The sequence below is a fragment of the Bicyclus anynana genome, chromosome 14 (assembly GCF_947172395.1).
Source record: "Bicyclus anynana chromosome 14, ilBicAnyn1.1, whole genome shotgun sequence".
In the NCBI taxonomy this organism is placed as follows: Eukaryota; Metazoa; Arthropoda; class Insecta; order Lepidoptera; family Nymphalidae; genus Bicyclus; species Bicyclus anynana.
The window spans coordinates 5,709,675-5,723,885 of NC_069096.1; the positions used below are offsets into that span (position 1 = coordinate 5,709,675).

At 35.1% G+C, this 14,211-nt stretch overlaps 1 protein-coding gene across 1 annotated transcript in view; it reads left to right on the forward strand.

The window, feature by feature from the left end:
- The window catches only part of LOC112046181 (matrix metalloproteinase-2), a 288,811-nt gene extending 275,156 nt beyond the window's left edge, over positions 1–13,655 (forward strand). The window contains exons 6-12 of the mRNA XM_052885424.1: positions 6,360–6,505; positions 8,860–9,018; positions 9,262–9,821; positions 10,184–10,325; positions 10,719–10,878; positions 10,967–11,070; positions 11,498–13,655. Coding sequence (XP_052741384.1) covers positions 6,360–6,505; positions 8,860–9,018; positions 9,262–9,821; positions 10,184–10,325; positions 10,719–10,878; positions 10,967–11,070; positions 11,498–11,757 — 1,531 coding nt within the window. The 3' untranslated portion in view covers positions 11,758–13,655. The remainder of the gene's footprint in view (positions 1–6,359; positions 6,506–8,859; positions 9,019–9,261; positions 9,822–10,183; positions 10,326–10,718; positions 10,879–10,966; positions 11,071–11,497) is intronic.
- The last annotated feature ends 556 nt before the right edge of the window (positions 13,656–14,211 follow it).

Sequence of the window (14,211 nt, forward strand, 5' to 3'; positions counted from 1 at the left end):
CTACGACAATAAACTATGATCACTTCCACGACTCGAGAGGACCTGCAAAGGGTCTATAGGCGGCGAATATTGTCAGGGTCTTAGTCTTATTACTAGTCCAGACCGGCGGGCATAAACCAGGTCCGTAGCTGGACAGCAATTCGGATAATTACCAGGACGACTGACTGTTTGAGGCACAGCTACGGATTATATAGCTGAGTAATAAATATATATTGCTGAATGATCATTTATATCTGTGTCGCAGCTCTTAGTTATTAATATAGAATTTAGGAATGTAACAGTTCGTACTCGACTAAAATACTAAAGTAGTCCGAACTAGGCATAAGAGCGCTTGACTGGCTGGCGTGACATTAGTGCGAGGCCGTAAGCGATGATCTGCTCTTTCGCCTAACCTATTAAGATTATCTATGCGCCTGTGTCACCCCTTTTACACTTCTTATTTTATTTATTATGTATAAGAACACCAATATGGAGAGTCCATGCTACACGGTGAACCGATTGTGGTGACCTTGGGACTTTGGTGGTGCCACCGTGCCCCAGAGAGCACATAAAGTTGTCTGTCTGCAACATCTGATATTGATCGCTTCGTTACAGCGTCAAACATTATAGCCCTAACGTGGTCGATCTAAGGTCCAGATCCCGTTCTAAACATATGTAGAGAAAGAAGCCTGGCTCTGTATTTAGGCATACAAAGAAAAAGGCTTATGATGGTAATGATTATTTATTACTCCCCTTAATATTCTTAGTGTTGTTGCGATACCTATTCACAATAAAAATAAGGTAAAGATGCTATGAATCAATGCGATATTGCCAACCCATGGGAATTTTATGCGTGCCGTTAACTTATATTACTCTCAATAAAAAGCTTCCGTTTTCTACGACATTCACGCCAAGTTAAATATACATAAAACGATAGATATATATAACAATATATATTAAACGTACGCAATAAACCCAACATTATATAGGTAAATATATATGGATAAGTACCATCTTTAACAGCATGTTATGTTAGGAATACAACCTGATATACATAATATCTACTTATATCGAATAAAGCAACGACTGAACAAAGTTTAATACAGCCTACAATACAAGACACAATAAACATTTCTTTAACTTGGAAAATAGTTACAGGAAAATTTACCGATATTGTCAGATTAGCTATTTATGTACAGGTTATATTTTATTTTGTCATACAAGTTCGTAAACTCGCAACAGTTGTCGTGTAGGTACCGTGTATTGTTTAGTTGGGTACTTTCGACCCCTACACAAGGCTATAAATCATCCAATAACTCGGAAACTTTCCATTTGAAGCCATTATATTGATGGCGTGTGTCAAAGCTCGGTTTTATCCACTACCATTTCACAATACTGGAAAGGGTTTCTTATAGTTAATTATACAGTCTACATATACTACATAACATATTATGTTTATATTTATGGTCAGCATTTTATCGGTTCCAACTACATTTCCAGACGAGTTTGAAATGGAACCAAAAATTGGCTATTTATTCTTTAGTTCAAAATACATTTGTTCGCAAGCAATTTTGACATTCAAAATATCGCATTGTTATTTGTATGTAGATAATTCTTTCTAATAAGCTTCTGTTTATTCATATAGATATGACCACCGTAGTAGGCGTATGAAAAAATATGAAAAATTGGTAAAAATTAGTACAACCCGGTTAGAGAACAAAATGACCACGCCGAGTTATTCTAAACAATGTACATATCTATTGATTGTACCAGTTTACTATATACTAAGTAAAAAAGTAGTTACAACTTTAATTACCAACTAGTAAAGTCATATTAAACTGTAAATAGGTATTATAGTTCCACATATCGTTCTGGCTTTATTACTCAAATAAAATCTACATGCGAGTGGCAAATACGATCACGACCACATATGTGGACTCATTCCGATGCAGCTTCTACACTTTTGCAGCCCATACCGACTAATGGCGGAAGTTTCTCACAGAAACTCAATAACGCAGCGGTCAGCTAATATTGCGTCAAATATTCATAGAGGTCTTTTCGCTATTTTGTTTGCGCGAAAAATGATTAGATTGGTAGTGTCCGAGTGGACCCCGAGGGAGCCAAGTTTGATTGCTGTGCAGACTCTGCGTCGGCCGTGGTTGCGTTGAAATGAATACATTACTTCGGTTTATTTTCATAACCAGACCTCATATGGACTGTGTTAATATGTTATGTGATGAATGAGTATGTAGTCGTTGTCGAGAATAGCAAACAGTAGCTGTCTACGAGGATTTTTTTTCTCAAGTACGAATAAATTAAATTAAAATAAATTAAGACTAAGAGTAAAAGGTATAACAAAACCTAAATTTTAAATAAATAAAATAATAAGTACGAATTACTTGTACCTACTATATTATAGTAAATAAATTTTCATTTTTCATTTTCATTTTTCAGTTTATAATTTCAATATAGATAATATGCTTTTTCATTTTGTGCTGCTTTTTCATTAGCTGTAGGTACTCGTATCTATTAATTTTTTTTTAGGTACAGCTTGAAAGATGCGATACGGCGCTGATTAATAAACTAATATTATAAAGCTGAAGTGTTTGTTTGTTTGTTTGAACGCGCTAATCTCAGAAACTACTGATCCCATTTGAAAAATTCTTTCACTGTTAGATAGCCCATTTGTGGAAGAAAGTTATACACTATATTTTATCCCCGTATTCCTCGGGAACGGGAACCACGCGGGTGAAACTGCGGGACGTCTACTAGTGTATTAATATTTTGGTTATGTATGTTTGGTTTTAAGTTGGGGTTTTGATTCTTTTTTATATACTTTGCAGTAATAAAATAAATAATTGATTTCCTACATTACATACATTATATACAGATAATCAAAGAGCTGCAAAGATAAGCATTATTGTAAAATCTCTAATACTAATATAACTAAGGTATAAGCATAGCATAGAATAGAATACATGTACGACTACAAGTACATATGTGCATATGTCCTTGTATATAGGTAGGTGTATTTATACGCTCTAATACGACCCATTTACCGTGGAGCAAGATTACCCAACATAAAAATACATTTTGTGCATCATCTGTAATCTGCCAAGTATCTAACTACATACGTAGGTTCCTACTTCAGACTTACTAGGTTTATAGTAGTTAAGTAACCTAAGTATATACTAAATAGTTAATAGAAAACTTTTATCTCGATATTAAAATCGCCGCTTCTTTAGGTGTTCTTTTAAGTAAATAGTTTCTTAGTGTCCGTCTCATAATAGATACCTACTGTTATGACCGTTTAAAAAGATAACAAAGTAAGGTTTCTTTCAAAGAATTTTCAAGAGCATATAATGAGAAAGATTTTACTTACTTGCTCTGCGAAAGCTTTTTCTTTTACGTTGGTATTTTACTTCATACTATTCACTTAAGTCTTGACTACCTTACAAAGTAGAAAATTATTGAAAAATATTTTTATACCGATCTCACTATAAACAGATGAGAAATATTTTAGCTGTGTTTATTCAAGAGGCGGCTTTACCTTTGACGGCCTCCGTGGCGCAGTGGTATGAGCGGTGGATTTACAAGACGGAGGTCCTGGGTTCGATCCCCGGCTGGGCCGATTGTGATGTTCTAAATTGGTCCAGGTCTGGCTGGTGGGAGGCTTTGGCCGTGGCTAGTTACCACCCTAAAGACGTCCCGCCAAGCGATTTAGCGTTCCGGTACGATGCTGTGTAGAAACCGAAAGGAGTGTGTATTTTCATCCTCCTCCTAACAAGTTAGCCCGCTTCCATCTTAGATTGCATCATCACTTACCATCAGGTGAGATTGTAGTCAAGGGCTAACTTATAAAGAATAAAAAGAAAACCTAAGCATAGATATCTATTTTATTTCCATTAAAGGTCGCATATTTAACAATAGACCGTGTTTATAAACAGATAAGTAAATGTGCAAAAAATATGAAAGTATTTATGTATTTAATTTGTTATAATAAAACTTTTCATCCAGCCAACCTATTGATGTATTTAATTTGTTATAATAAAACTTTTCATCCAGTAAACAGAACGGTGAAGGTCGTCCTATATTGGGATTCTCTACTTTTATGTGATTAATACATATTCGTAGACGGCGTATTTTCTAGTTGAGTCTGATCCATTAATTATTATAGGATATCCTGTATATACGTCCATCCTGAGATACAGGTTTATCAAACTTAAATCAGGCTCCTCAGCACCGATGCAAAAGGACTTATTTTAATTTCATTTCATACGTATCTGTACATCTACTTACTTTTAAACAACATTATTCGAGAGTCTCTCGAATAATGTTGTTTGGTGGGTTTCAAGAGAATTTAATGATCACGCGATGCCCCATTTTTAACCGACTTCCAAAAAGGAGGAGGTTCTACGTTCGGTTGTATGTATGTTTTTTTTTTTTTTTTTTATGTATGTCCAGCGATAATTCCGTCATTTGTGGACCGATTTTGAAAATTCTTTTTTTGTTTTGAAGGGTTTGATTCCAGGGTGGTCCCATTTTTTTCGTGTCAGGATCTGATGATGGCATCCTGGAGAAATCGAGGGGAACTTTCGAAAATCGTAGAGACGGCTAGTGCGTTTGTTAGTGTTTCCATAAGGTATTTTAAACCACTACAATTTTATGAAGGTCTGGAGTTGGTCTGATGATGGAGCCGATACACAGACGATGGAACTCGTCAACGATTTACAGCAGGTACCTTTTGTTTGGGCTTAATTTATTTGTATTGATGAGAACTTTCCACCTAGATGGGTTGTGACTGTATTAAGGGTCTGATGATGAAGACGAAGGACAGTGAAGAGAACTCCTCGACGGTTCACAGTAGCTACCTTGTGTTTGGACTTGATAAATTTGTATTGATGAGAACTTTCCACCTAGATGGGTTGTGACTGTATTAGGGGTCTGGTGATGAAGACGAAGGATAGTTAAGGGAACTCCTCGACGGTTCACAGTAGCTACCTTGTGTTTTGACTTGATAATTTTGTATTGATGAGAACTTTCCACCTGGATAGGTTGTAACTGTATTAGAGGTCTGGTGATGAAGATGAAGGTGAGTTAAGGGAACTCCTCGACGGTTCACAGTAGCTACCTTGTGTTTGGATTTAATAAATTTTGTATTGATGAGAACTTTCCACCCATATGGATTGTGACTGCATAGGGGGTCTGGTGATGAAGACGGAGGACAGTCACCTTTCACGTTTTTCTGAATATTATTACGTGTGGATAAAGGGGGAGTGAAATTTTGTATATGAGTTAAGGTAGTATTTTTAAAATTTTGATTGTAGGACTTAGATACTTATCATAAGAAAATAACGTTTCAACTAATTGCTCATTATTTTTTGTTCACACTCAGTAGGTGTGCTAACACTAAAAATTAAAAAATAAAAATTTTAATAAAAAAAATTCAACCGACTTCCAACTCAAAAATTAACCTAAACTAAAAAGCAAAAAATAACATCTTACCTATGTGCTACCTTCTGATCAGTTTGAAGGCGGTGCCAATCCAGTGTCACGTTTTAATTAAAGCCGTTTCTTAAAGAACCACAGAAATTGTGTAATTTAAACGGCTTGAATTAAAACATCACTGGCTTGGCACCGCCTTCAAACTGATCAGAAGGTAGCACATAGGTAAGATGTTATTTTTTGCTTTTTAGTTTAGTTTAATTTTTGAGTTGGAAGTCGGTTGAATTTTTTTTATTAAAATTTTTTTATACATTAAATTATGAAAACTGCTTTATTGGTCTTAATGGTTTGTTTACGTGGATTCCGATTCCGAGGTCCTGATTTCGAGTTTTTTTATTCAAGGATGTGATTCCGCTATTTTATACACGTCGATGTAATATTCGCCTACCTTTAACAAGTTTTATTAGAATTTGAACTTTATTTCTATGGGATGCCAAAAATGTCACTAACAACGACGTTGCCATGGAAATGAACGATAACGTAACAGCGACAGTGATTGTACTATTATTTTACACAAAACAATATTATACAAAATCACTAACGCGACTGGCAGCGTGATGGTGTCTACGCTGCCTAACAAACAACTGAACTCAAGTCTACATATACCGTCTTATTTATACCAACATTGATTCCTCCCTTCCACAATAACATAAATAATGAGTATTAATACCACTTATAATCGAGGAACTTGTAACACGATGTGACATCGCTGAAACTTTACAGAATACAGGAGCTGATAATGGAGTTTGAACGCTGAGTGCTGTAAACTAAACAAGTTTGAGCTCATTTGTCTTGGCAACCACTGTGAACTTGCATATATTTATACGGAAGTTTGTCTTTTTCATATATTTTTAAGTATTATTTTACCTCCACAGACGTTACCACGATGACCCGTATCCATTCGACGGGCGCGGTTCCATCCTAGCGCACGCATTTTTCCCTGGCTCGGGGCGTGGAGGCGACGCACACTTCGACGATGACGAGCTATGGCTTCTACATCCTAATGACGATGATGAAGAAGGTAAGGTTTTATTCATTTATTAACCCCCTGACGCAAATTAATAGTTCAACAAGTTTTTTTGTTAAATAGAGTTGGTATTTTAATCTTTTTTTTATTATTCTTTACAAGTTAGCCCTTGACTACAGCCTGATGCAAGTGATGATGCAATCTAAGATGAAAGCGGGCTAACTTGTCGGTTTCAACACGACATCGTACCGGAACGCTAAATTGCTTGGCTTTTAAATATTACCAAATAGTGCCATTCCTCTCCTTATACTAAACTAACTAAATTAATAATATACTGTTAATAGTGGGCACGATCATAACAATTCAGCGGGCGGGGATCGAACCACGACTACTCGGTACCGTTCATAACAACATAACCGATTTTTAATGAACCTGAGACATCCAATCCAAATCAACATTTATCACTATCAAATAAATAACAATCATACTAACCGACATTCTAATAAATTCATATAGGTTTTTTAATAAAATTTACTATATAGATATAGCTATAAATAACATTAGAACACGCAAACAGTCCTAAATCTGACCAGACAATAATATAGCAATTACGTTGTCGTGCTGGACATAGGACTGTATATTCTCGCCTAAGCCATAGAACAGGCAATATATCACTTTGAACAAATATGTAATATAGCTAATCAGTTACTCAAACCTGGTAGGTATATTGTAGTAAAACTGAACAGCCTTCGTACACATTCCACTGTAATATTTACACCAGCACACACACGATCAAGTTAACGTCGAGCCAATATCGAAACCATAACTCATAAATATTTAGTGGTATGGGCGGTGGATTTAATGACGGAGGTCCTGGGTTCGATCCCCGGCTAGGCCGCTTGAGGTTTTCTTAATTGGTCCAGGTCTAGCTGGTGGGAGGCTTCGGCCGTGGCTAGTTACCGCCCTACCGACAAAGACGTACCGCCAAGCGATTTAGCGTTCCGGTACGATGTCGTGTAGAAACCGGAAGGAGCATGGATTTTCATCCTCCTTCTAACAAGTTAGCCCGCTTCCATCTTAGATTATATCATCACTTACCATCAGATGAGATTGTAGTCAAGGGCTAACTTATAAAGAATAAAAAATAAAAAAAATGTTAATAACAATGGACTGAGTACGAGTATAACAATAAAATACGTTTATAATTTTAATGGGAGCCTCCAGAGTTTATTGCCAAAGCCATCAGCAAAGCATAGTCCCACACACATCCCCAGTGGACATAATTTACCACGGCAATGTTCAAAGTGGTTAAAATAAAATTAACCATTTAAGCTTGAAAGCATCACTATTAAAGCAGTTAGGTAGTCAATTAACTCGTGCTGGTAGTTTTTCCGCGAAAAGTTCGTCGGAAATGAGCATGTCGCGGTCAGCTGGTTTGACATGCATTTGATGGGCGGGGCGCCCTACGGACTCGTATCTTTAGCACATATTGAATACATTGGTGTAAGTAGACTATATACAAGCTCGCACCTTATGTGAAACTATATATATAAACAACGGTTTCCAAATTTGGATTAAATTTATTTCAAGTAATACTGTACGAGGTTTTAGTTAGAGACCAATTCGTAAAGATAAAAATTGTTTTTTTCTTTAAAAGTACTAAAATAACATCAAAAAATTCAAATATTTTACTATCAATATAAGAGTCTATACTGGTCGATTCCCGCCGGGTTACCCTATAAAAATCCATTCATTATTGTAATGAATTATGGATGTAACCTTTTCTTTAGGACGGCTTTCGTTATTCAAAATTCCATCCTTCGCCACTGGTATATATCTCATACCATATCACCTATATCTCATCAATTATATGTCCTTTACTTGAAAGTTACAATTCATTCAATTTTTATAATGGTTATGGAATTTCATAGTCGTGCTTACGGCAAAAGTACAATAAATGCTTGGATGAAGGATAATATTATGAAGAAACAACAATTTATTACGTAGATACATCGTTAAAAAAATTAAACTTTACATCACTTCAATACAAAGTGTATCAATTCCAGAACGTGTGAATTAACTAAAACATCAAATTGTTATACGGCAACACAATGTACCCACGCAACGGCTATTAGGATTAGGTGCAGGCACGGCAGTAGATACATCACGAGTACCGACAACGTAATCCCGTTCGATGCATGTAGTACAAACACGATTGGAACCCAATACGAGGCCCGACCACAACTCCGACACACTAAACACAACTACCGTGCAGTACTGTTGCCCTATAACACCACACGCGTGATAATTCACCCCAACAACGGATATGTCGACGCTTTGTATTGTACTGGCTGGTGTTTACGCAGCCATATTCAAACATTGACCAATATTAACGCAATGTTTTACAGGGACGTCGTTGTTCGCCGTCGCCGCCCATGAATTTGGACACTCGCTCGGCCTGAGCCATAGCTCAGTGAAGGGCGCTCTCATGTACCCGTGGTATCAGGGAATTCAGCCCAATTTCGTTCTGCCCGATGACGACAGGAATGGTATCCAGCAAATGTATGGTAAGAATTAAATTGTGATTTTTTTTATCAATAATTAAGGAGATTATTTCAATAGATACGACATTCGATATCAGTATTTAACAAAGAAGAACACATAGGTTAGAAGAAATAATTTTATGTTTTGTACTTATTTCTTAACATTATATATATATAACAAAATACCTAATAACTCTTTTAGCTGTTTTAGTTTTATACTAAACTAGGTAGCCTAAAAGAGAATATAACATAACCAAATATTTTCAGGTCCTAAATACAAAAGAACCTGGGAGAAGATTCCATACTATAGACCCGTACAAACGCAGCCAACTACAACAACGACTACAACCACGACCACGACGACCACGAGACAACCATACATCCATCAACATCATCCAGGACGACATCGACCGAACACGCCGAGCAGATATCCCGCGTACTACCCAGAGAAGCCGAGTCATCCAGATTGGCCTCACTATTCGAATTACCCCAACCGAAATCCGACTTATCCCGACCGTCGATATTACACCACCACTGAAGAACATCCAAGACGTACCAACCACCATTACCCCAGACGCACAGAAACAACCACACACGCAACTACATATCGTCCGCGATTCCCCCACGCTCAACCCGAATACCCAACGCATCCACGCCAGAATTACCCCACTGATCCTGGTCAAGATTATCCAAAAAGGAAACCATACTATCCAGTGAAGACAACCACAATGAAACCAACGCCGCCGCCCGACAAACCCGACACTTGTGATACTACATACGATGCTGTTACGCTCATACGCGGTGAACTCTACATTTTCAAAAATAGGGTAATTATTTAATTTGCAATAATCACAATCACATAAACACATAGACAGCCGTGACAGCACAGTGAATCCCTTCGATTCGAAGCATGCATCGCCAACTTTTCAGTCATGTGCATTTTAAGAATTTAAATATCACGTGAAGAAAAAACATTATGAGGAAACTTGCTTATCTGCGAAATTTCTTAATTCTCTACTTGTGTGAAGTCTGCCAATCCGCATTGGGCCAGCGTAGAGGACTATTAGCTTAACCCCTCTCACCCTGTGGAGACTTATGCTCAATAGAATACGGGTTGTTAATGATGAATAATCACAGGTTTAGTATATTTGTCATTTATTCCATATATCATTTCAATTTTGTTTTTCAGTATCATTGGAGGATAGGCGCAAACGGTCGGTACCCTGGATACCCGATCGAGATAACGAGGATGTGGGCAGAACTGCCGAAAAATCTAACGCACGTTGACGCCGTCTACGAAAGACCCGACCGCAAAATTGCTTTCTTCATAGGTAAGGAAACTTAATAAACTTAAAAGAACTTAAGCCTCTTATGTTTGTCAGCGAACCTTAAAAACAAGGAATTAGGATAAGCTTTACAAATACTCGTAATTTTTCATACATTAAACGAAATTATACAATAAACGCTGCTCAAAGCTCTGTCTTCAAAAAATGTTTTATAGTAATTGGAACTTATGAGAACCTAATCTATAGGTACCCGTACCTACTTAGGTACTAATATTATAAAGGAAAAGTTTAACGATTTTGAAAATTCTTTTACTAATCGAAAGACACGTTCTTGCGAGTGTCTTATGCTATATTTAATCGCTGTATTATCTCAGGAACGGAAACTACGCAGGCTAGTAATAAATAATAATAAATTAATAATTAACTGATATTTTTCAGGCAAACAGTTGTACTTGTTCGATTCGCAATACTTACTGCCGGGATATCCCAAAAACATAGTTCATCTTGGTCTACCCGCAAATCTGGAGAAGTTGGACGGGGCCACGGTTTGGGGGCACAATGGCAAAACATACTTCTACAGTGGCACTATGTACTGGAAGTAAGTGCTGCAGCTTATTGATATTATCACGTGATTAGAAGTAAATTAGTATTCACTAATACTATTTTTTTTTTCTTCTCAATTACAGATTTGACGAAGAAGTGGGGCACGTAGAGTTAGACTACCCTCGAGACATGTCAACGTGGAGAGGCGTCGGGTACAATATAGACAGTGTGTTCCAATGGAAGGATGGTAAGAAATACGTGCTTTCTTCCCTAGTACTTTGTCTGTTTCAAAAACATAGCTAAGAAATATTCAAGTAAAATAGATGTAAGATAAAGGAAAGAATCGTGTCTGTGCGTTGAACAAAACTTTATATTATAGATCAAGTTGCGGCGATTCAAGAAGAGTAACAAAAACCAATTAGGGATGATTTTTTTTTTGTATTTTGCGCTTAAGTACCTCTGGAGTTTGGATCTAATGAACGTTGATTTCCATGGGATTTTTAATTAAAGTTTGAAGCAACATACCTACATGTTTCATTGAGATAAAAAGCATAAAAAGTTTTTTTATTAACCCCCGACTTAAAAAAAAAGGTCTTAATACTTTCATTTATGTCCGAAAACTCGTACCTTCTAAACGAATCAACTGATTATGATGCGGTATTTTTTGTTTTCAGGTAAAACCTATTTCTTCAAAGGGAAGGGTTTCTGGAAATTCGACGACCTCAATATGCGCGTTCAACACGACAGGCAGCTCCCTTCTGCACAATTCTGGATGTCGTGCCCAAAGGAACGCGCTGGACGCCGCGCCCCCTTCCACGCGCTCCCGGCCCCCGAATCAACACTCCGTTCTCCGAGTGCCGCCAGCACTAACGATGACCACCTATCCCTTGTTGCTTCCCTAGTACTTTTAATACTCGTACGGTATATTCTTTAATAAAATAAATTAATGTAAATAAAGACAAGTGTGTGCCATTATCAATTAATTATTTAATCTCAAAATAGAGATTAAACTAAATTAATTATATGTATGCGATAAATAATATTTTTGAATCAACAAGTACATATCGATTCTGTCTGACGTAAGACTTCTAGTATTTTAAGTAATTAAATGAATTACGCAACGTTGCACTGCCTGTCTTAGTATTAAATTAACTTAAAACTTCGTATATAAAGACTTTTAACTATTAGTATATTAGTATAATGTTATAAATGAGGCATTTTGTTTTAATGTTAAAATTGTATGTAAATATTGATCTCAATGTGATCGAGTTCTTGTTTTTTTTAATGTAAGGTACATAACACCATTTGTTTAGCTTCTGTACAGAGTGTATCTTGATAGTGATACCAGTATTTTCATAATAAAATATGTCTATAGTTAATATTATCTTATATGAAATAAATAGCTCTGTGTATAGTTCTAAAACATATTTCAAGTTACTATGTTAGTCAAAGTTGTAATTTAACATATTATCCTATAACTGTCTACCTACTAGAAAAAATATTGTGCAACTAACTCCACAAGTATGCCTTAATATAAATACATTTAAACTATTTATCTAATGTAAATTATATACTAGACGAAAGAGAAGTTATATATTATAACATACAAAAAAATATTACTAAGCTGGTTAGAGGTTCACATATTCTGTAACTTGTAAATAATAGTAGTTCTTGTATGTCTACGCATATATAATAAATAAACCTCGTCAAGGTTCTAGGTAATGAAGACTACTACATTTTTGTCTAAATAACTATAGTATATAAAAAATATTTATTTATTTAGATCAGCTGTAGTAAATTATGATGTAAGTAAACTCAAACCTTTTTTATTAATATTTTTACTTATAATATTACAGTAAAAACAGAATATAATAATTAATTACTGTCCAGACTCTATTTATAGAAAACAGAAATTCGGTATTTTGTTTTTTTATAATAGTTACAGTAATGTATTTTACTCAATATAAATAAAATAAAATAAATAATGTCTTAGTTTAAAACTTTAGCTGGAATGTCTGGTGACAAGGTGGATTGAGTATTGGTTTAATATTTTGAAATGAATGTAAGATCAGATATATAAAATAAACCTAAAACCCTAAATTATTCACTGAAGTGGGCATCTCTAGTATGGGTATCAAATAATAATTATATAATATACTACATATAACTATAGTAATTATTAGTATTACTTATATTTCATGGATGTGTTTTAAATTAATGCTAATAAAGTTGTGCATTAATACATACCTATTATATAATATTGTACTGATAAATTATACTAAATCTGATTGAGTTGCATGAATGAATCAAACAGGAGCTCTCCAGAATGAAAATGGTGCTTTTGATAGTTAGTTATTGTACAGAATAAATTCATACATAAGTATTTTTATATGCTGTTAACTGTAAGTTATATAACCACAGCTATTGTAACTAAAGTAAAATATTATACTTCCAAATCAATATGCAACATAACTACCTATAATACATATAACATAATATACAACATTGTGCAATCAGAATACACCTAAATGTTAAGCTTTAGCGTTAAGATTAATATGACAAACACATATTTTATTAGATCATTTTTTGTACCTCTCAAGTCATTTTATTATAGACTTCAGTAGTTTTACAACAACTTTGGTCACAAATAATTTAATAACAACTGTGATATTTAATTTTATATAAAAAATGCCATTGGCAATAAAAATAAATCAAAATTTGTAATCTTTAAAATAAATACTACTGAGCATAATTTGTAATTGCAGCCTAAAATAATTACTAGGTAAATTCATATTTAATGCATTAAGATGAAAATAAAGAATTTTCTAAGAGTTTCACTGTTTTTATTTATAAATATAATACCAACCAACCAAACCATGTACTGGTACAAGTAGGTACATGGTTCAAGAAAGGTATACAAGAAAATTTCAAATTAATAAATAAATGCATAAAAATAATACACAAAGAATATATTTTATGGGTACTCTACGAGCAGTACTGCATCCTTTCCAAACCTGTGATACACTTTTAATCCAATGACCTAAATCCAATCTATCTATCTATCTATCTATCAAATAATATAGGCCTTGTTTCATCAAGATTGGATATGAAAAAAAATTCTGAAAAATAAAAACAATACTTCTACTTCACCCATATTCACAGGTCTAAGAAAATAAGACGGAATTGATACATTTTGAAAAACACTTGAATAATCCTCAAAAGCCTCAATAGCTCAACAGTAAGAGAGGTCAGACTCATTACCAAGGTGTAGAGGTTGTTCAATCACCAAGGGGTGGAGGTTTGATCACCGCCCCGTTGGTGATACCCAATCCTAATATTCCTGACTAGTTGTTGGAAGGAAATGGGAATATTGGTTGTTTTAGACCTT